Here is a 23,483-nt window from a genome sequence, read left to right as displayed (position 1 = left end):
TTGTTTGCAGCACAATTTATTATCTGGCCACAGTATCTGGGTACGTTATTAGAGATGGATTTAACACCATAGAACCTCTCTTGACACAGAGCAACTCCCCTCCCGGAAAAAAAAAAAAAACAAAAAACTTCAAAATGTGCAAGAGCAATAAATATCAAACTTTCTGATCTAAAATATATAAATATAAAATGTCAGTCATTTCTGGAAACATCTTAAGAAAATCCGGCAACCGCAGGTCCAAGGGCAGGCAGGTGTCTGGGTGTTGACGGTGCTTGCATCTGGAACGTATCACCTCAGATCCAACACAATTATTTTTATGTCTTTTACCACCACATGTTTGCAGATCTAGGAAAGAAAAAAATGGGTTTTACATCATTAATACTTCACATACAATTTTCTTTAGGGAGGGAGTTTAGGTTTCCTAATTTAAAACTGTTTCTAAGTTTTAATTTCCAGTCGGAAAAAATACAATCACATTCACTTATGTTCAACGAGAAAATATTTATACAGGTTGCCAAGTAACTTTCCTTTTAAATAAATTCTAACTTCAAAGTCATGTTTCTCTGATGTGACAGCCACAGAACCTCCAAGCAAAGTTAGAAAAAAAAATGCAGTCAAATAACACTTCTTTGGAACTATACAAAGCTAATCAAGAAGTGTACATTTTCATGGAATTGTTACGAAAACATTAATCTGGCTATATCAAGCAGAGAGAGTTCATGCAACATTTAATATTTTCTCTAATAATTGTTGGCAAATTTGGACTCTGAAGAAAGCCTTTTTTAAGTGTCATACAGATACATAATAGAAAGGTACCTTTGTACATCATCAATTCTGCTACAGAAATACTGACATTTCCTTGTAAATAAAATGAGAAGCAGTACATTTATTTTCTAAATTTCTTAAACACAAAGACTATTTAATACTTGAGACGAAACTCTAAACTAAGCAGCATAGTGTTTTATCCACCCCATAGTAGACTGCTACTATTTCTCTCCTTAAATAAAGGCAAGGGGCAGCAAAGCATAAATATCTGAAAAGTAACGAACAGGATGGACTCACACTGAACAGCCTGGGCTCCTTGGTGTGTGGGTGAAAGCCCTTCTTTTTACAGGCGGAAACTTCCAGCATCCCAGCATTGGTGAGCCTGAAGATGCCAGTGCTAAATGGGAGGGTGAACAAACGTGAGAGAAAGTAAGGATCATTTGCACTTTCCAGATGCTTTATTTGAGAGGCACAAGTGTCCATGTTCCTCAAAGGGGATGGAGAAACCACAGACTGGGAGTTCCAGGGTGATTTTTTTTTTTTAACCAATCCTAAGACTGACACAGAGGAGAGAAATCGTAACGGAGACAAGGCAGATGAGTTGTTGAGCCCCAGGGGGAGGCCAAGGCCGCACAGGAGGGGGCCCATGGGAGGAAACGGCAAGGGGCAGATATTCCCAATTCTTCTAATCATGTTAAAACTGTTTATATAACAGCAACAGTGAATATTTGTGACATGCTTGCTGTGGCACCAGGCAGTATGCTGAGCACTTTACATCCACTATTATTGAATTTCACCTTCACATCAGTCCATGATGGGCAGGGAGAAGGGATAGAGAAGCCGGGCTCTCAGTGGCCAGGCGTCCGGCCAAACACACCACTCAGGGTGGTGCTGGGGTCCCCATATAACTGTGTTTGGTTCCTATGCTTGTAACTACTCTACGATAAGCACTGTCTCCCCAAACTAGAAAGGTTTTATAAGTAACTAAGGCTGGAAAATTTCTTATAGTAGTACAAAACACAGAAGAACTAAGATCTCCAAAGGTAAACTGGGGTAATATCCCTTTTGAATATTATCCACGTCAAGGTCACAGAAACTGAAGAAAGAAAATCAATAACTGTGCCACTGAAAGGACTTAAAAAGTTAGAGAGCAAAGAGCTAGAGGTCTCTGGGAGCCGACCACCTAACATTTCTTTTTTCCCAAGGGCATCCTGGGCATTGCCTATCCAAGTGCCACAGCAGGTGTCTGCACACACAGGAACCCTGCGGTCCCACACAAGGCCTTCCAAGGGTCCCACTTACTCTTTATGCTTTGGCGAACAAACGATGGCAACAGCCTCGGGCAGCATGAGCTGATAGGAACAGTGAGTGTGCAGATCCACGCTGGATAAGAACGCAGTTTGGGTTGGATGTGTCTGTAACAAGAAAAGGAGACAGTCTTTCAGGGTCCTAAGTCTTAGCCAAGGCCCCAGTCCATCCGAAGAAAAAATTCTATTTATTTGCTGGCTTTTTTTTTTTAACCACTATTAACCAAACGAGAATTTTTAAAAATGTTTTGCTAGCACAGTCCTTCTCTTTATATATTCCTACTATTTGCTTTTCTGGAATAACTACAACTTCGAGAAGAGGCTCCTAGGAGTGTTAGAGCACTTTCTTCGTATTGGGAAAGAAAGAGTTGGAAATTAATATGTCAGAGCTTTAGGTAGATTCTCATGCGATTATCACACCTCATCTATGACATTCTTATTTCATTATCTCAGTTTTACATACAAGGATCTGTAAACAAGGCAGGAGCGCTGTGACTGCCTGGACCAGAGACCCTTACACATAACACCATGGACAGGAAAAGAAAGTTTTTACTACATATGCCACACGTTGCTTCTGTCCTTTTGTAGATTGCCATTTTCTGTAAATGACAGAAGGGGGTTCTCCAAGTTGTGGAATGTATTTGAGGCTGACCTGGCACCGCATAAGAAAGGAGGGCAGATTATAAATTAAAGGCAATCTTCCAAGTTCCTGGTTACATACTAACCTGTGTTTATGCAAATCATAGGTTCTCATGTGCACAGGAAAAATACAAGGATACACAGTGATTTAAAAATTTATATTAAACCCTAATTAATCCTTGAAAAAAGAATATGACTATTTTAATTATGAAACAAAGGTCCTTGGCATACACCGGCTGGGGCCTGGCTCTGTTATGTGCTATCTGCCACAGCAAAGATTGCTCTTGCTCAGTTCATCATTCATAAAATAGGGATAATAATAACTTTTTTCATGGGAGTGTTAAAAAGACTGAATGGGACAGTCCATGTTTAATTCTTAGAATAGTGCTTAGGACACAGAAAGGACATCAGAATTGTTCACTGTTATTATTGCTTGTGTTATTTTAATGTTGTCATCAACTGAAGGACATAGGCCTATAGTAGTAGCTAAATATATTTAATATAAAACTATGACGCATTGAAGAAATACAAGATTTTAAAATTTTTCTACTTTACTTGATAGAATAGAGGTAAAATCAGCTGATTATTTATAGAAAGATACATGTTCCTCAAAGAAAAGATAACTCTTGGTCTATGAAGACTTAGATTAAGAAAAGCAATGCACATTTAAAATGCAAATCATTAGGTCAAGGCACGAGGCATAGGTCTGACAGCCTTGTTATCTGACAGCCTTGGGCAGCATGAGAACATCTTCTCTGGGTAAAATACAGTCTTCTATGTTTTGGTGAGAATGTAAGAAACGTTCAAAAGAACTATAGTGCAGGATAGATTATTTCATAGGTTATCAAAGAGACAAATCACTCTGCCAATCAATTTATTTCCAGACTGGACACCAAATGACCTTCTGAGTCCTTCATTCTTGTCAAGAGGAATCATGACTATTGCAGTGAGGACTGCTCTCCCCTGGGAAGATCATGCTCACACTCCCTCACTCTATGAATGATGACAATGATGACAATGACAGCAATAGCAGCAGATGCCATTTATTACAACTGAAAATATGCCAACCACTGGACTTCCCACTCTCTGGGAATCATATCACCGAATCCTCACAATAACAAGATAAGTGCTATTTTTTATTATCCCCATTTTACAGATGAGGAAAGTGAGGTAAGCAGGAGAGAAGGTAACTTGCTCAAGCCCATCTAACTAGTTAATCTAAGATGTCTACATTCAAATCCAGCTGTATGATTCTGATTTAGACCTTTCTGATGACTAATTTTTATCTGGAAAAAAGTCAGCTCTAAAATTTGTTGCTACTATTATGCACAATAAAAACCATCACAGAAGTCCTTAAACCACTGAGGTGTAGACATGTGACACTTTTGCATTTTCATCAACCCACAGTAATTTGATGTGGTGAAATAAGTTAAACAAAAAGCAAAGTCCTAGGATTCTACAACTATGCCAAATTTATTCTTCAAACAACTTACCTTCATTATTTCATAAATTATACCTAAACACAGCAGATCAGAAGGGAAAAAATTTTGTTTCTAATCTGGGAAATGTTTGTAAGATAAGCTAACATTGACTTGTCAATGTAAGTGTATGATTTAATGGACTGTCGCTGTTAATGTTACAATTTCTCTGCGACGGTTTTTGCTTTAAAATGCATTCTTGTAACAGAAATTACATTAAGCTAAATGATGCCTCAAAAATACAGCGATTTCCAAGCAAATAGCAAGGCATATTTACTCACTGTTAAATAAAACAAACAGACATGGGGAAAGTTTTGTAAACTCCTTCACTATAAATAATTTCTTACATCTGAAAGGCAGTTTAGACTTTTCAAAGGGCTTTTACACCTAGTGTCTTATACACTGCTCACTCACAGTCAGTAAGGAGAGAAAGCATTCATTACTCAGTAAAAGAACCTAGAAACAAGGAGGTTAGGAGTCCTGACTAAAGACACACAGTAATTTACAGGTGGAGCTGGGACTAAAGTCTCCTCTACCCTCCTAAACTATGTAACAGCAAATGCTGGCAACTGCGTGAGTTTACTAGCACGCACATGCGCACATGCACTGCCCCACCCAGTCCTCTATAAAGCAAGTAAAATACATAATGATCACTTATCATTCTTGAGGGCCACTTGGAGGTTCCTAGAATGTGTCTTGGAAACTTCTTTGGCCAGCATTTCATACCAGTAGGATGACTTGTCCCTGCCGGATATGGTTCGAATGATGTCCCCACCAACACTCATGTTGAAACTTAATCCCCTATGTAATATTATTAAGAGGTGTGGCCTTTGGGAGGTGATTAAACCATTGGGGCTCCACCCTCATGAAGGGTATTAGCAGCCTTGTGAAAAGGCTCAAGTTTACAACAAGGTGCCACCTTGGAAGCACAGAGCAGCCCTTACTAGACACTGATGCTAAGGCCTTGATCTTGGATTTCCCAGCCTACAACACTGTAGGAATACATTTCTGTTCTTTATAAATTACCCAGTCTCAACTATTGTGTTATTGCAGCAAAAACAATAGACATTACTCTAGGTCAAGCAACTGCATGGAGAAGTGTCCTCCAGATAGAAAGCTATGTATAAAAGAATATTATCACCAGTCACAACAGCTGCCATATTCTGAGTTCCTAGAAAGATGGGCTCAAAAAATCACTGACATTATCGCATTTAATATTCGACATCACATAAAGTCACTTATTATAATCCCCATTTTATAGATGATAAAACTGATGCTCAGATTGTTTTAATAACTTGCCAGTGTTCCCACAGTGAACTCTTAGAGCTGAGATTTCATCTCATGTCTATTTGATTTGTAAGCCCTTTCCTGCTCCTATGGTGGCCCAGTGGACATTGGAACCCAATGTTTTTGGCCCTATTCCTTGCCCTACTCTGTGGCTATTCATACAGAAATACATATATCATCTTGTTTAAAAAATGTTTTTCAGAAATTTTCTTAAAATAATCTAATTTGGTCACATAGCAAAAAGAAAGAGAATATTAATAACTGTTTAGTCAGATCAGGTGACAATCTGGCTAAGCTTGCCCTGGAGTATGTAAAATCATCCAAAAAAGTCATCTAATTTCCAAATGTTACTCTTTTTCTCTTTTAACTTTAGATGGCACAAAAAAAGCATAAGATTCCCTCTCGAGATTTGACAGATTTAGGCACAGTGCAACACTGAAAATCCTTTAATACAATGACCTCTATTACATTTGGGAAAAAAAAAAAAGTAAGAAGCTATTTGAATTAAGCTAAACTTTTTCAAGGAGGAAAATAGCACCACACACACAAAGAAACAACAACCCAGGAGGTTAAACGTACGTGGATCCACCCCAGAGTGAGAAGATCGTGTTGGTCTTGGACACTGAATAATTCTTCTACATTCTCCATGTCACAGTAGTCTGGTCCCGCAGACTGCTTTGGCACAATTACATGGGTAATAGTAAATTCATTGTGTGTCTAAAAAACAATTGACAAAAAGAATAACATGTATCTGACAGAAAAAAAATAAAAACCCTGCACAGGAAGAGTAATGCTTTGTCCAAGGTGAGTACCCCCACCTCTTCCGTTATTCCTCCTGGCCTCAGACACACTCCCCATCACAGAAACAAAGTCCCAAAGGTAAAAATAAACTCTTTGCCAAGAGTCCGAGAGTCAGTTGTTTGGAGCCTGAACCCCATTTTCACAACCCCAAATTCCATACCTTAAGTAGGAATTACCATTCCAGACTGGTCCACTGAGATTGAGTTAATGAACAATGTCTCAATACATTACGTCTCCAGTGGAAAAAGTCAGAACAAAACAAGGGCAGGTTTATTTGAAGGGGGAGAAGCTAGTTAATTTTGAGGTGTTGCTGAAGGGCATTTCTTAGGGTTACAGAGGTTATTGGTTTGGTTTGGTTTGGTTTGACTATGAATGGCTATATTAAATTTCACTTCAAGACAAGACTTTCTTCTAATATTGGGAAGAGTCCCTAGAATCTTCCACAATTAGAAATTAGATAATGTTTTAGATTTACGATTAAATAAAGGAAAAACAAATCCTCCCCCCACCCCGTCCCCGGAAAAGATAAGAGGTGAGAGGAAGGCTTGTGAAGTGTGCTTAGATCCTCAGGTGAGAGATGTCTGTGCCCTGAAAGGCTGTCTTCAGCCTCAGGTGGCCTTTCCACCCTGCACAGTGCTGTCCTGGGTTCAAGGCCGTCCTGCAGACTGCACGCTATTCCTTCGCTTTGCCTGGTGCTCTTCCCTCCATCCCACCCTCTTTCCACGGCTACTTTACTACTTTACGTATCCTTCAGGACTAGCTCCAACATCACTGCTCAGGAAAGTGCTCTCGACTCCCCAAGATGAGGTGAGGCTTCCAGATATACATTCCCACGATAGCCTGGGAGAGCACACTGAGCCCCCTGTAATCGGTCATCTGTCTGGGTCTTCCCAGCATCGTCTAGGCTGCGTGTGGCAGGGGCCGTGGCTGTTGCCAACACCTAGCACAGCACCCAGCCTGGCACAGACACGTATGGTTGCTCAGTAAATGTTCATCTGATGAAGGAGTGAATGAATAAAGACGAATGAGGGAATCAAACTAAACACAACATATAGCACAGAGGAGGGAGCGGCAGCTGCACACAACCGAGAGGCAGCGGTGTGTGGTCGTTCTCCTGTGCTAGTCACCAGCACTTCCTTTCTCTGGGGGAAGAGGGACAACAAAACCCTAGAATGCAGCAGGAGAACATGCATCGCCTACAACATAGTATTACTCATTAAACAGCCATTCCGAACTAACTGCTGAGGGCTTAAAATGTGCCTGGACTCAAATATAAACCGATACCCAAAGCAGACCACAAGAGGACACTTCTAGAGAAACATTATTCATCTGAGCTGCACACAGGAAACTGAATGCATCTTCTCTCTTTCCTCTCCTGCTTTGGCATTCTCATTACACACCTCTGGTAACATCTTCCATAATTCAATATGACCTGTGCCTATAGACTTTAGTCTGTTGCAACTACTGCCTTAAACGAAAGAACACAACAAAATCTGAGTTTTGTTCCAAGAGTATCTGAAAAGGGATGGCAAGATGATACTTACCAGAGGTAGTAATAGGTAGAAGATGAATTATATGAATGTATGTAAAACTAACGGTTACAATGGAAACATGTTCTAGCAAATTAGATGGAAATCCACATACCCACAATCTATACCATTTTTCTAAGCAAAGATTTAATTTTGGTTTGACTGACTCTTTAAAACAAGGCTTCATTGTGACCCTGAAATTTTACAATCCACTTTCTAGAAGGATAATTGTATTAATAACTGTAGCTTTAGGAAATCAATCTACATAAAGTTAATTTCACAACATTTGCAACTCCCAGCAAGCTTCTATTCTGTCCTGCTTATCCCAAGAAAGCTAAAGATGAAAGCTAAGAAAAAAGACCATACCAGTTTTCCACAGAGTATTCCACAGGTTTCTATTCCTCTCACTGTATTAGATTCCGCCAGCTGCAGAAATCTGTGGCAAAGATCTCTTGGTAAAACGACACATCGCAGTCCTTCAACCACTAAATCTAAGAAACAGAAAAAGGAGAAGCAGCTAAAAGACAAATCTCTCATCCCCATCCTTCAGAAATGGTCTTGGCAAGCAGTTGCAGTTAAATATAATTTTCAAACACAAAATTATCAGGTGCTCCACTTTCCATGTTTTATTTAAAATTCATAAAGGTAAACATTGTCTAGAAGGAAGGTAAAAACCACATTTTGTATCTAAATTGTTTACAAACCAAGTGGCAAAGTGCCAGCACCTTACATGTTTGTGCTCTTGACCGATTATTTACAGGTGTGTTTTCTTGTGCAACGAGCCTAACCCAGGCTTTCTGTGAAATGCATCGGCTGCACAGAACGCACCTCCTATGCTGTAAGACAGGCTAAACATTCTTTACCGCATTTACTATGGACTCACATCTTTATGAAAGTTGGTGATCAGTAAGTAATAGCACAACATTTGGGGAAATAATTATTAGCAGTAAGGTAACTTATGAAAGGGTCATCTATCATAACTCATTTAAAATAAATGAGAACACCAATTCCACCTGACATGTCAGGAAGAATTCGCTAATTGATTTTGGAAACCCGCCAGCACCGATGGGGCAGTACTGAGTAGCACTAACTGCTGTAGAAACACAGGCGTAGTCTGTTCAACACTCTGTGGGCGTGAGATTCTCTCCAGAGATAACGCTAAACATACTAGGGTTAAACATTCGGTTTTCTCTACATCTTTCCTCTCTCCAGTACAAGTGTTTACCTTTAAGATGTATGTGTTTCTTAGTTAAAATACATGGAAGAAAAAGAAATGATTGGGATTCTCATTTAAAATCTCTGTTTAAGGCCAGGCACGGTGGCTCATGTCTGTAATCCCAGCACTCTGGGAGGCCGAAGTAGGTGGTTTATTTGAGCTCAGGAGTTTGAGATCAGCCTGAGCAAGAGGAGACCCTGTCTCTAAAAATAGTCGGTTGTTATAGTGGGCACCTGTAGTCCCAGCTACTCAGGAGGCTGAGGCAAGAGGATCACTTGAGCCCAAGAGTTTGAGGTTGCTGTGAGCTGTGATGCCAGAGCACTCTACTGAGGGCAACAAAGCAAGATTCTGTCTCAAACAAACAAACAAATAATAAATAAATAAATAAAATTTCTGCTCAGTGACAAAATACAGTCTCGTTCACTGAGGAGCCTCAAGGTCTTGTAGGGCTGAATTCCTCACTTACTCTGAACAGCACTTAGAGTCGCAGCTGGTGTTAAGGCCCTGTTGACAGGAGGAGAGTGGCCAGCATGACTGGTCGCTTCACTTTGAGTCGGTTGATCTGCAAATACATTCAGCAAGGAATTGTTCTGGTGTGGGGAAAAGCAGGACAAAGCGCTCCCATCGATCTGCTCCGACAGCACAGCCGCGGGCTCCTGACTTCGCATCTGACCGCGGGCTAATTCTTGCTTCTTGAGTTGGTCCTCAAAAAACAGAAACTGCTCTGATTCTAGCTGCTGTTGGCGCATCTGAGCAATCCGCTTTCTTTCGGCCTCTATCAGTCTCTGATGCTCCAGTTTTTTGAGAATTTCGGCTTTGTATTTGTTCTAAAAAACGAGGTGGCCAGAAGAGAAGTTAGTTTTTCAGGCAAAAACATTGCACTGGGATTAGACACTTTCAGTCTTCTAGCAGACAGAGAACAGACTAGATGCTGGAAGTACACAAAAGCCCCTGGATCTGATTTAGACAGCAGATCTAAATCCACTCATATCTTACCAGAGACAGGCCGTGGCAATCCCGCAATTTCCTTGCACATCTAAATACTAGACAGTCAAGGTCAAGGTTGTCTGCTCAGCCTGATCAACCAGACCATATGGAATAAATGCCTCACCCCTAGACTGCTCTCCCATACAGTAGCTGCCAGCCACCGGTGCTTACTTAAACTTATATTAATTAAAATTAAGTGAAGTAAGGAATTTAGTTCCTCAGTCTCACTAGTCATATTTAAGTACCCAATAGCCACATATGGCTGGTGGCTACTAAACAGAACATGTCCACCCTCACAGGAAGTGCTACGGGACAGTGCTGCCCTACAACCTTCCGTATTTGCCTTTAGAAATCCTCTGCTGGAACTTTATAGAGAAAAGGAAATCACTACAAAACAGTTCTCCAAATACATCTCAATCAACCATCTCTATCAGAACTTAACAAATGTTGTGCTAACAATGAGTCACCTAAGCTCTCCAGTCCTAACCAGATATCCAAGCATTATTATGTCAGAGAATATGAAATTCTTATAAGCTCCACAAAGGACTTTGAATAAAACCAGATTTTAAAGTGGGGGTTGCGTGAAGGATACAGTAGCGTTTCTAGGTGATTAGGAATCACCCTGGGTCTTATTACAGGTGCAAATTCTGATTCAGCAGGTCTGGACTGGGTCCTAAGACACTGCATGTCTAACAAGCCTCCATGTGATGCTGCTATCCTGAGGGCTCTCTGGGCACAGAGGCTGCCACGCCATCCCCTGCACAGATTTCTACAAGGAATACTAGTGTGGGCTGTGAGGTGATGGGCAACGCCAAAGGCAGACCAGACAGTAGCTGCCAAGGCTGCTCCTCCCAGGGAGGTGCTGAGGGGAGGATGGTACACCCTGCACAGAGGGGAAGGGAGTCCTGAACTTGGCTCTCCTCTCTCTTGCTACTTCTTTGTCCTCACCTTCAAGATCATTTTTATCTTTTAGATTTCAAAGCAAATTATTAATATCCACACTTGAGGGAAACTTCCAATTTCAACATCCCTTCTACCACTTAGTGGAAACATCTTGCTCAAAGCAGTCTTCCGGTTATGCCCATAGAACATCAAAAAGCAAAATGACGGTTTTCAGAGCTGAAGAAACTGAACTGAAGAGAGAGTCAGTGAGGGACACACCCTCCAAAGCAAATAGAACACAAGTGAGAAAAGCAAAACCACGTTTATAATAAAGCCATAAAAATTATGAATTCACAAGCTGAACTTGAGTATCCCATAAGCTGACTGGTCATTTTCCATTCAATGCCTTCTTGTTTATTCTAAGAAACAACTATCATGTTCACTCTTTATTTAATAACAATCTAGTAGAACATCTAGATTGGTGATACAATTACATTTCATTATATAGGTAGCTGTTATTCCATCTCAATCAAATATTGATAGTAATATTTAAGAATCAAATTCACATTTCCCAGGCCTATGTAATTAGGCCCATCTGAAACCAGGCACTGCTCTCCGTACTTCCTACTATGTCTGTTCATCTACCAAAGAACAGCCACCAGGCTCAAGGTTACCACTGGCAAGAGTTGGTCAAAAATCTCTACTTAAATCCCTGTGAGAAATCTATTTTCTGATGCGTTGTTTCATTAGATGTTGTAAGGAAAAGGAAATACCATATCTTTGGTCCATGTGCTTAACCTGGACATCAACATAAATTTTTTTTATTGGTTTCACATCATTGCGTCTTTAATTTAAATGCATATATTTAAAAAGTCATCACATAAAAATGATACTCTGAAAATATCTGCATAGAAAACAGTCATGAAATAAATGTACCAATTGAACTTACTTTGCTTTGCAAATATTCTTGGTATTCTATGTTATATTTCTTTAAAAGGTCCTTTTTCAATTCATCTGTCCTTGGGAATGCAATCTCCTTCAGTTTCTTTTAAAAAAAATATTCGTATTGGTTAGTGGGATTTTTAACATACTCTCTCAGATCGTCAGCTGAGAAAGAAAAACAGCTGCTGTGTGTAGTAGAAACCAAGTGAAACGGAGTAACCAAAGATGATGGCACGAAAACAAATCTCTCTCTTTTCAGGGATCTAAAATATTCTTTTTCTGCAGGGAAGAAAAAATATTATCCCTTCTGAAAGAACTTTACTGACTCTATTGTTTAGATAAGCACTTTGTTTAGGCAGGTTCACCACTTTGAGGTACCGAGTTTGTAATCAACAACACATTCCACAGTACATAAGTCACACAGCATCAGAGTTAGATGGGACATTAGAGAATATAAGGTGGACAGAGATTCCTAGACATGCCAGACTGTAAAAAGCAGATGAGGCACTTTTCAAAAAATACAGATTCGCAGGGCTAATCCCAGATGAACTGAACAAACATCTCTGGAGAAGATGCTGGGGAATCTGGAGCTCAAACACCTTCCACAGTGATTTTTAATGGTAGGAAGATCTGGGAAACCTGATATAGTCCAACTGCTAGTCCTCTTGTTAGAGGTGAGGAAATAAAGGTTTAGAGAGATTGAAAGTCTGGTCCAGTCTTATCCAACCAGCTAGTGGCCCAGTCAGGCCTAGAACCCAAGTCTCCTGACTCTAAACCAGGCTCTTCCACCAAAGTTTCTGTTCTCTTAATTCTTTGTCATTTGTTCATTTATTCATTCACCTGTCCGTCTATGCAACAAGCACAACTAAATGAAATGTATTTGTTTTTGGAGAATTTGTTTTTGTCCTACAAATAAGAATAACCCTAAATTATAGTGTAAGGGTTACCTTGGCTGCCTGGAACCAGCCAAGTTGGTTGGAAACCAACCACGTTCTGCTGGTTTCCATACAGAACTCTTTGAGGTTGAATGAACAAGAGAAGAGAAGAAAAATGCTACAGAAATAACATGATAATGAGTGACTCTGCAGATAAGCCAGTGTATACATTAAAAAAATGTACGTGACAGTTTTGACAAAATCCAAGTTTTACTTCCATGCAGCCTCAGGCCTGAAAAGACTTGCAGGAAAGCCTTTATATCATTGTATGGTAAAAGAATTTTCAAAAGTTATTTAAAATTTCATCTGTGATTTGTGATTGGCTTTGCAGACTTTGTTTTTACCTGCTTTCATATAAGATCAACATGAGCTAGCTAAGGCAAATAAACTGGAAACATTTAAAATGTTTATTTAACAGAATGTTATTTTCAGCTAGAGATATTTGGAAGTATAAATGTAGAAAATGTTGATGATTCATAAATGCATTGGCAACAATCTTTTTTCTTCCTTGAGAGTATTTTAGACCACTCTCACCCCTACCAACAACACTGTATTATCTAAAAGCCCAGGGCCACAGGAAGTAAATGGCTAGAGCTCTGTGGCTACCTTAATAAGCAACACTGATTTTGAAATAGTTTGGTTCAGGGCTGTACAGAATAATCAAAGCCAGCCAATATGATTATCGTATGCATGTTCAGAGAAATAGACACCCATTCTCTCAATCTCTGGGAGGAACTATAAAATAATTTCTTTTCACACCCTAAGGTGACCTTTTTCTTTGTTTCTTTCCCCTTACCATCAATTAGACACCCCACACTGGCTCAGTAATGATCATTAAATGTCTAAGAAGGAATCGAAACATCATGGCTAATGGAATGAATTCTTGCCCTCAAACTCTCAAGAGGAAGAGAAGGAGGAAGGGCGGAGAGGGCTGAATCAATAATGGATACTTAGGGAGCATTTGATCCCACAGTGGAAATCAACCCCGTAATACCTTCATAATGTCCTGCTTTTCAGGTACTGCGCATTGCTGGTAATCTCGATGGCTAGGAAGCTTTTCTACAAATAAGCTGGAGAAAGAGAAAACATGCCCTTAGGATTAAGTGACAGCAAAGGTTCAGTAATGCTTGCTACCATGACAATGAGCATCAGTTTCAAAAATGTCATATTTAATAAATTATTTAACCTACAGTCTTGCCATCTGTCTCCTCACTAAAGGTTGGCATGAGTATTATTTTGGTATTACGGGGTAGTTGAGCTCAAAAAACTAAGCATTGATGTTAACTGGCTTAGGAACAGGGTATGCCCTAAATAAAACAAGTCACTTTGACCATTCTCAGGTCCTGGACACTTAACCCCACCAAAGCATCATTTTCTTCTTTACACTACTGCTGGCAACAGAGAGGACCACATAAAAACATAAGAGTTTGGAACGACTGATATAAATCCCTTCTCACCCTTGAGAAAGAATCAAATGACCATGGAGGAATCAGTACCATTGGGTATGTGCTAAGAACTCTTAACTGAAAATCATAATGAAGGGAAATGGCAACCAGACCCCCTAGTTAAGTAGAAAGTGCTGATTAGGAGTTAATTATTTCTCATCACCTTTTTGAGGAACAAGAGACTTAAAAGAAAATACCTATGGCAAACCAGGTGCATCACTTCCAGGTAAAGTGAAGGTAATACTTCCACAAGGGCAGAGGATTCCCCTTTTTATTTGCTGATATATCCTCAATCTGAAGAATAGTATTCAGCTCAAAGTAAGTGTCCGATAAATGTTTGTAAAATGAATGGACTCTTTCTTGATAGAGCATAGTGGGCTGTAAGGGCTGTTTTCGATCCACTCCTGTGTTATTCTTTATATGTAATGATTCTGTTGTTTATGAACCTCTCTCTCACACACAAATATACACACATATTCTTTGTATATTTTCATCATCTCATCTTACCTAATGAAAAGGCTATAGAGTAGAAAGGAAAAGTAGCATAATTCCTACTTCTCAAAGGAGAGCATGAAGGCTTAAAGGGGCTACATAAAAGTCGATCATTGCCTAAGACTTTATAAATAGAATAAAATCACAGATACGTAGTTTTGCATTTATAGATGAAGAAGGGAGGCCCACAGAGAATAAATGAATTACAAATCATCCCACCACTAACGTCAGAGGAGAACTCAAATGTTCTGATTACTCAGCAATTCGGAGGGTAGGGTGAATTTTCCCTTTCACCACATTCACAATTCCGTGGTTCATACGCAAAGCCAAAGCAGGAGGTGAAAAGAAAGTATCAATTGGTAACTTTCAGTTCAGAAATAAAAAGTTTGGAAATATCTGGCTAATAATAATGGATCATAACTTTTAATTTCATATTTAAAGCTTAACTTTCCAAACATTAAAAGAATTCCCCAGGTAGGGTAAACATTGCTAGCCATTCTCTAAATTTTCAAGTTAAGCAGCTTTTTGATGCTGATCCCTACCAATCTACTGGCTCATGCCTGGAATCCTAGCATTTTGGAAGGTTGACACAGGAGGATTTTCTGAGGCCAGGAGTTCAAGACCAGCCTGGGCAATAGCAGGACCTCATCTCTACAAAGTAAGCCACATGGCTGTGCACGGCTGTAGTCCCAGCTACTCAGGAGGCAGAGGCAGGAGGATAACTTGAGCCCACGTGTTTGAGATTGCAGTGAGCTAAGATGATGCCACTGTCTTCTAGCTTAGGCAACAGAGCAAGACCCTGCCTCAGAAAATAAAATGCACATCTCAATTTGTATGCCATGCAAACTGATTTTAATTTTGCTCTTTGTAGAATCATGGAATACAGTTTGTAAAATATTTTCTTCTCAACTTCCTTAAACGTTATTGGGGGAATTCGCCAACTGCGCTAGAGAAATTATAAGTGAAATTAAATTAGTCACAGAAAGACAAATACTGATCTCAGTTATATGTGGAAGGAATCGTAACAAGTCAAATTCACAGGAGTAGAGAACTAAAGTAGTAGTTATTAAGGGCTGGGGCGTGGGGCAACAGGGCAGGGCAGAGTGATGTTGGTCGAAGAATACAAAATCTCAGTTAGACAGGAGTCAGGAGAGGCAGTGTACAGCGTGGTGATTATAGTGAATAATAGAGTATCGTGGACTTAATTGCTAAGAGAGTTTAAATGTTCTCACTACAAAACAAAACAAAACAAAAAAACCAGTATGTGGGTAATGGGTATGTGAATTAAGCTTCATTTAGTTATTCCACAATGTAGGCATGTATATATTAAAATATCATGATGCACACTATATATAATTTTTATTTGTCAGCTAAAAATAAAATACGAAATTAAAAAATAAACTAATAAAATATGTAACTCAAAACAAAAAAATTATTGATAACAGGAAATCCTTTCAATCTGTAAGTTGCCAAATTAGTAAGGAAAGTCCAAATCTCATTTTGTCAATTCTTAAACTAGGAGCTGCTACTGACAAGTATTTCCCTAATAGGAAATATATTTCTCACGGCTGTTTTGCTGTAGCCATTTTCATTCAACCTTCTGAAAGCTCTTTTGTGTATGGCACTCTCATGCAATCAAATGCACTTCTTTAAAAAAATAAAAACGGGTACTCCATGAAACTGATCACTATATCCTGTCCCTGAATCGGAATCGGATCTTTCCTTTGTTCCACAGCTTGCCAACTAGTCTCAAACTACCAAATCAAAGTTTTAAAGTGTTGATGGCAAGTTCCATCACAAAGGAACATTTGTTCCTTTGTTCCATGACAAAGATGGAGGTGCAATATAGCTCCTGTTCTCACAAAGTTTACATTCCTGCAGAGGAGAGGATACACATCAAGAGATTGGGTTTGTGAAGGGTGAGACTGGCAGGCTACCATGCTGGCCTATTGAAAAGAAATCCGATGTCCTTAAGCCTCATCCCCGCCCTGACCTTCTTCCCACCCCCATAGGACATGGGGATGCCTCTGAGTGTACTCCTAGGTAATTAGAAACTTAGACATTTAGTACTTCTGGAGATGGTAATATCGGTCTGAATATGAAATTATTCCCAGTATCAAAAATGTCACATCAAAGTATCACGTAAATATTTTCCCAATGTTCTCATTTCAAAGGCCTCTAAAAAAACTTACGTTATAAATTTATTATAAAGAACGAAGGCATTTTCCAAGTTTCCTTCTTCCAAATACACAGACGCCATCCTTTCCATTTCTACTCCAGATCGAAAGTAGCGCCGCGGAGTGATGTCTTCGCTGATGGTGATGTTACAGCCGAGCTTGCTCAGGGCACGGACTCGCTCTTCCGGGCTTAGAGAAACATCGGTATGGTCAGGCATAGCAGCTAACTTTTTCTGCAAAGCAAAATTTAAGTCTCTGATTAAGAAAATATGACTAGCATCTACTAAAAACCTGATACCGATACCTAGAAAAATCCTTTTGTAAGAGTCAACATGATCAAAGTCAAGTCTTCTTGCTGTGACACATGGTCTGTATCCCAGAAAGACATATATCCAGGGTAAATGTATTTTTATTGCAGAAAGATGTCTTGTTACATTTTGGAGTACAATTTTGTGGAAGTTTCTGGGCATATAAATGTTTTAGGTTATTTTGGGTAAAACATCTAAAATATTTGATACGAGGATATTGGTCTTCAAATCCCTGTGAATGTTTGCATTCTGGATACTGAGAAGCAGGCCGCCAGATGGATGCCTGATGGTAGGGCTCACGTCATTCTATTCTACTCCAAAGGGTCTCCAGGATGTAGTTTGGATTACAGGTTATTATAAGGCAGTGATTTCAACCGTGTGCCAGGAGACGATTTTAGGTGTGATGTGAAAATTTTTAAAGATCATGAATTAAGTTATTTTTGAAAGAAATTAAGTATATTCTTTTTTGACTTTTCTTTTATCATTGGGGATTCATTGAGGGTACAAAGAACTAGGGTTTTTTTGTTTGTTTGTTTGTATTTTTGGGACAGTCTCACTCCTGTCTTTCTGGGTAGACTGCTGTGGCATCACCCTAGCTCACAGTAACCGCAAACTCTTAGGCTCAAGTGATCTTCTTGTCTCAACCTCCCAAGTAGCTGAGACTACAGGCACCCACCACAATACCCAGCTATTTTTTTTAGAGATGGGGGTTTCACTCTTGCTCAGGCTGGTCTCAAACTCCTGAGCTCAGGCAATCCACATGTCTGAGCCTCCCAGAGAGCTAGGATTACAGGTGTGAACCACCACACCCAGCAAGTTTTTCTATTTTTAGCAGAGATGGGGTTTTGCTAAGGTTGGGCTGGAACTCCTGAGCTCAGGCAAATCTACCTATCTCAGTCCCCCATAGTGCTAGGATTATAGGAGTGAGCCACCATGCCTGGCTTATCTCTTGCTTTTTTTATTTTTTATAAACATAATTTATATATGTGCCCTGAAACTAGAGGTTCAAACGTGCCATGAGATAAAAAAGGTTGAACAACACTGCATAAGAGTTCAGTTCTATTCTAGAATACATCTAGTTTAATAAGTTTTAAGGTCTTCTCTGCATCTTCTTTAAGTAAAAAAAGAACTTACCAAAAGGCCCAGAGAAAGCTTTTCAAGCACAAAAACATATACTTTTCTAAAAAACGTAAAAACTCTTAGACCTCCACAAAACAGTAATTACACTGTTAATGAGCCCTTAACTGAGGACATAAGTTACTAAGAAAAAGTCAGTGTTAATAATTAATACATTTGGATTTTATTCATAAAAACTGTATCTATACACACTTGGTAAACCATAGAACACAAACATTTAGAATAATTATTCAATAAAAAATCAGTGCTTGAGAAAGCCAAAAATGTCAGGAAACTGTTTTCTGTTACGGCGGCATAGCCAATATCTTAGGCTTTGCCAGCCATATGGTCTCTGCAGCAACTTGCATTCATCTCTCTCGGAGAGATCACTGCCACAAACAAAATACAAACAAATGGGCCCGGCTGTGTTTCAAATATTTTTATTTTATTTTTATTTATAAAAACAAGTAGGTGATTTGGCCCTTAAAGCACAGTTTTCTGACCCTTGCTTTAGACCAATGTGTGTTAATCTATGATGTACCAGTGGCATCAGCATCAGCTGGGAGATTCTCACCAATAGGCTCAGCCTCATATCTACAGCTGCAGGATCCTTAGAGGGTGACTGGAGAATCTATGGGCTCAGAGGCATTGACACAAGCTGCAGTTTGAGAAGCTCAACTCCAGATCAACCACTCTACCCTCACTAAGGTTCCAAGAATGGAGTCAGTCCAGAGCAAATTTACCTTTCCATGGCCTCCTCGATCAGGGAAGGGTAATTTGCAAGTCTGACTACACTGTACATGAAGCACTTGATTCAGGTCTATAGGAAGCCAAGAAAGAAATCAAGCAGGCATGCTTTCAGTCTAGCCATAATTTACTGAACCAACTTTCAGAGGCAGGGTGCAGTAAATTAGATAGCTGGAGTTTCTCCAATGCCATCTGGTCTACTTTGGTGGTAATTTTATAGCCGACAGAACCACAGAGATTGGTCCTAAAGGTTTAATATATAACAAGAGCACCATAAACTTGTTTCTCAAGGCTCCATTAAGTTAAAAGTACATTGTTGTCTCCTGCATCTTCTATTATGTGGCTTCCCCACATCAGAGACAGGAAGCGGAGCTTGTGAGCTCCGAGCGTCAGCTTTAAGTATTTTGAGACATCTCAGATACCACAGCAATCTATTCACTTTTACCCCATCACACTCACTACAGCACTAAACGAATATTGTTATTTGAGCACAGATCATTACTTCAATATCATAAAATGACTGGAAAAAAAATCCATGAAAATTAGAGCCTGTTCTCTAATTCCAGCCTTCCACATATACAAAAAGAATGTGTTTATGTTTTTACTGTTATTCAGCCCACACTGAATTATAATTATTTCTGTACAAGTGTTTCTAACCCCTTACAAACTCTTTGGGATTTTGAAAGGAATAATTTTCTGTTCCCTGGGTAACATATGCCCTGCTACCAACCCAGGTGATAGCACACGTATCAGGTGAAAGAGAAAGAACTGAGAGAGAAAGAGGAGAAAAAAGAGACTAGATTGCCTTTTCCCCCTGAAGACAGAAATAAGATTTATTTTTCCTTTATCAACTGAGCCTATTCTTCCCCAACTTAAAACTGATTTCAGAAATAAGCTGGAATACAGCCTAAAGTCTGTATCAACCTGTAAGATTTCATTTGCATGCGAGCTTCTTGGATAAAGATAAATTTTCCAGAGGAAAAGGCTTAGTGTTTATTTTTCTAGTAACACATGTAATATAATACAATTTTAATCATTTCTATAGAATGCTGTAGAAAAACACGGATGGCATACCATAAAGATGGCTTCTTCCTCTTTAGAGGGGAAAATGAAAACATGAGGTCAGAAAGTAGAAAAGTATCTTCAGTCATCCACCTCTATACATATTCTGAAACAATGAAGCTTTTGTGAAGGACTTTTTTGATCAAGAGAAAACATTAGGTCACCATGTGTTTCAGTGCAAGAACCAGACCCTCTTTTTATGTGCTGATGCCAGGCTTTGTGGGTATGGGGTATGGAGTATGTACTGCTGGGCACCACACAGGACTGCCATGAATGGGTTGGGGAGGGTCATCAGGCAGATGGAAATGTCAATGGCAGCTTCCATTTATCAAGCCACAGTAACAGGCTGGGAGCATCAAAAATATTGTTCTGGTAGAGCACAGTGGCTCACATCTGTAATCACAGCAATCTGGAAGGCTGATGCAGGTGGATTGCTTGAGTTCAAGAGTTCAAGATCAGCCTGAGCAAGAATAAGACCCTATCTCTACTAAAATAGAAAAAACTAGCCAGGCGTTGTGGCAGGTGCCTGTAGTCCCAGCTACTCAGGAGGCTGAGGTCAAAGGATCACTTGAGCCCAAGAATTTGAGGTTGCTGGGAGCTAGGCTGACAGAGTGAGACTGTCTCAAAAAAAAAAAAAAAAAAAATTGTTTCCAATTGTCATAAGGCAGAAAAGTACAAAATCGGGGCCATGGAGATTACATAACATGCCTATACTCACACTCAGAGACTAATCTGGGACGCAGAATTGAGCCCATGTGATCCCACAGCCCCCGTTATTTCCTCTCTAAGCACAAGCTTCTGTGAACACGGTGCTAGAGAAAGTGAGTGTGGTTCTGGGCAATGAGGGGACAAGTGAGAACAAAAGTTTCAAGTGTGCAGGTATTTTCCCAGGAGATTCCAAAGGAACACCTGGGTGTCAAATAGACATTTTCCTTCGTTATTACCCACAGGGGAGCCTCCATTTTTATCTACAAAGAAGCTGAGGCACGGGTTTCAGTACCTGCTAAGATGTCAACTCTGAAACTTTTCTCTCCAATGTTTGCCTCAAAATTACACTCCTGGAATCTTGCCAGATAAAATCTCAGACTTGGGGGGGGGGAGAATCTATTTTTAAGTCTTGTGAAGATGGCTATATTAGTCACTTCCTCAAAGGGATGGCCACACTGATGAAAAACGACAAGTGTTAAAACCTTTTTAAAGTCATTGTGACTCATTTCACATTTGGTATGTTTTGTTCTTCCTTTTGGGCTTTCCAACCATATGTTAGACATCAGTTGGTGTGACCTACCAGAGAATTCACAGTAAATGGCTGATCCATGCTGTTCTGTCTCCAAAATGAGGATGTTCACTGCTCCTGCCCAATCACTTCATCTGTGTCAAAGACAAACAGCAGAGCTATGGTTATTTTGTGAGAAACAAAGTCTCAAAGTTCAACCCCCAAAGTTATTCCTGCCTCAGAACATAGACAAATCGAAATAACTTATATAACCGGAGACTGTCAGGAATCTCTTCCTGACCACCAGGCATGATGGCTCAGGCCTGTAATCCTAGCAGCCTGGGAGGCTGAAGCAGGTGGATTGCTTGAGCTCAGGAGTTCCAGACCAGCCTGAGCAAGAGCCAGACCCCATCTCTACTAAAAGAGAAAAACTTGCCGGGTATTGTGGTGGGTGCTTGAGGTCCCAGCTACTTGGGAGGCTGAGGCCAGAGGCTCTTTTGAGCCCAAGAATTTGAGGTTGCTGGGATCTATGATGCCATGACACTCTACCCAGAGTAAGACACTTCAAAAGAAAGAAAAGAAATCTCTTCCCGAAAATACAAAACTGAAGGTGGTTATGGTTGCTTGAAGGTGACTATCAAAAGTGGACGTATGAAGGGAAGTGATGTGTGACCAGCCATCAATATGAATCCTCTGAAGACTATTTTTACTTAGAACTCTATGCAGGGTTATAAACTAAGTTCACCTTCTTCTTGAGCTCTAAAGCTGCAGGTTATAAAAATGAACTCTAAGTCTGCAGGTTACCACATCTAAGAAAGAAATGACCAGGAGAGAGCCACAGTCAGAGCATAGTTTCAAACCTGAGCTGAGGGCTCTGGCACCACTGAACGCAAGCAATCCCAGCCGGGGATCATCACTTCTCAGTGAGAAGAAACAGACTTGAAAAAAAGACTTTAAGAGCTAAAGAGACAGAACAAAGGCTTCCGGGACTGTGAGTGGGAAGAGAGGGGGACCAGGGAATACTATCAGTCATTGATTGGGGACTTGTAAAAGACCAGAATTATTTATTTTAAGGGTTACTCAGCTCCATAAAAAGAGAGAAAATAATTTTACAAGTTGGAAACACTGAAGCAGCGGTTCTTAAATTTTACTGTACCCCCAAATCATATAAACCTGAGACTTAATTAAAATGCAGACTCTTGGGACTCACCCACAAGGAGTCCGAATCCATCTGTTTTCAGTCCACAAAGTGGCACTGTCAGGATATGATTCTGACACATGAAGTTTCCAAACAGCACCTTGCGAGGGCATTTGAGAATGTATTAAACAGGATTCTTAGTTGTAGGCAAAGGCACTGACTCTTGAATTCTTAGAGAAATAATGGAAAAACTACAAATTTCCAGGAGGGCTGGAGATATCAGGCTTGGAACCTCCACAACCAAGAACATCGCTCAAAATCACACCGCAGTACTGTGTGCTGTTTGTTACCTGTCTGCAGCCTCCACCACCAACACCAGCAACTCCAGCAACTAGCTGCTGCCTTGGAGATGACATGCAGCTGCCATGTACTTCTATATGGCCCTAGTTTCTATTTCAGAGCATGAGAGGGAGGTGTCTGCCTAGCAGAGTCTGGGTCACATGCCTGCAACCTGGCTACCTGGCTACAAAGATGACTGAATATGTAAAATGCTCTATTTTCCCGAAGGAGGCAGTGGGATGCAGGGTTGGGTGACCACAGAAAACAATGATATGTGTGCACAAAAACAAACTTCTCTGTAGTGAGCCTCTATATGTGTGAAATGTTTAAACATATCTTAAACACCAGAAGTTATTAAATTACTACAGATAAAAACAACTGCTGTTAATTCCCACATACAAATTTACCAAGAATTGAGAAAGAGAGGGCCAGGTGCAGTGGCTCATGCCTGTAATCCTAGCACTCTGGGAGGCTGTCGTGGATACGTCCCAAGAGTCTGCATTTTAAATAAGTCTCAGGTTTATATGATTTGGGGGTACTCTAAGCTCAGGAGTTCAAGACCACCCTGAGCCAGAACTAGACCTCATCTCTAAAAAAAAAAAAAAAAAATAGCAGGGCCTTGTGGCCAGTGCCTGTAGTCCCAGCTACTTGGGAGTCTGAGGCAAGAGAATTGCT

The 23,483-nt window shown here is 40.0% G+C and overlaps 1 protein-coding gene across 1 annotated transcript in view; it reads right to left on the bottom strand.

Moving 5' to 3' along the window:
* Positions 1–23,483, bottom strand: part of STAMBPL1 (STAM binding protein like 1) — a 43,229-nt gene continuing 19,746 nt past the window's right edge. Inside the window, exons 2-11 of the mRNA XM_003783686.2 lie at positions 21,404–21,486; positions 16,898–17,115; positions 13,763–13,838; positions 11,841–11,936; positions 9,489–9,849; positions 8,173–8,297; positions 6,056–6,193; positions 2,068–2,180; positions 1,063–1,162; positions 1–345 (exon numbers count right to left, since the gene is read on the bottom strand). Of these exons, the coding sequence (XP_003783734.1) occupies positions 289–345; positions 1,063–1,162; positions 2,068–2,180; positions 6,056–6,193; positions 8,173–8,297; positions 9,489–9,849; positions 11,841–11,936; positions 13,763–13,838; positions 16,898–17,115; positions 21,404–21,433 (1,314 nt within the window). The 5' untranslated portion in view covers positions 21,434–21,486 and the 3' untranslated portion in view covers positions 1–288. The remainder of the gene's footprint in view (positions 346–1,062; positions 1,163–2,067; positions 2,181–6,055; positions 6,194–8,172; positions 8,298–9,488; positions 9,850–11,840; positions 11,937–13,762; positions 13,839–16,897; positions 17,116–21,403; positions 21,487–23,483) is intronic.

This window comes from Otolemur garnettii, unplaced genomic scaffold, assembly GCF_000181295.1.
Source record: "Otolemur garnettii isolate 467f Iridium unplaced genomic scaffold, OtoGar3 scaffold00008, whole genome shotgun sequence".
In the NCBI taxonomy this organism is placed as follows: Eukaryota; Metazoa; Chordata; class Mammalia; order Primates; family Galagidae; genus Otolemur; species Otolemur garnettii.
This window is presented reverse-complemented; position numbering and strand designations above follow the sequence as displayed.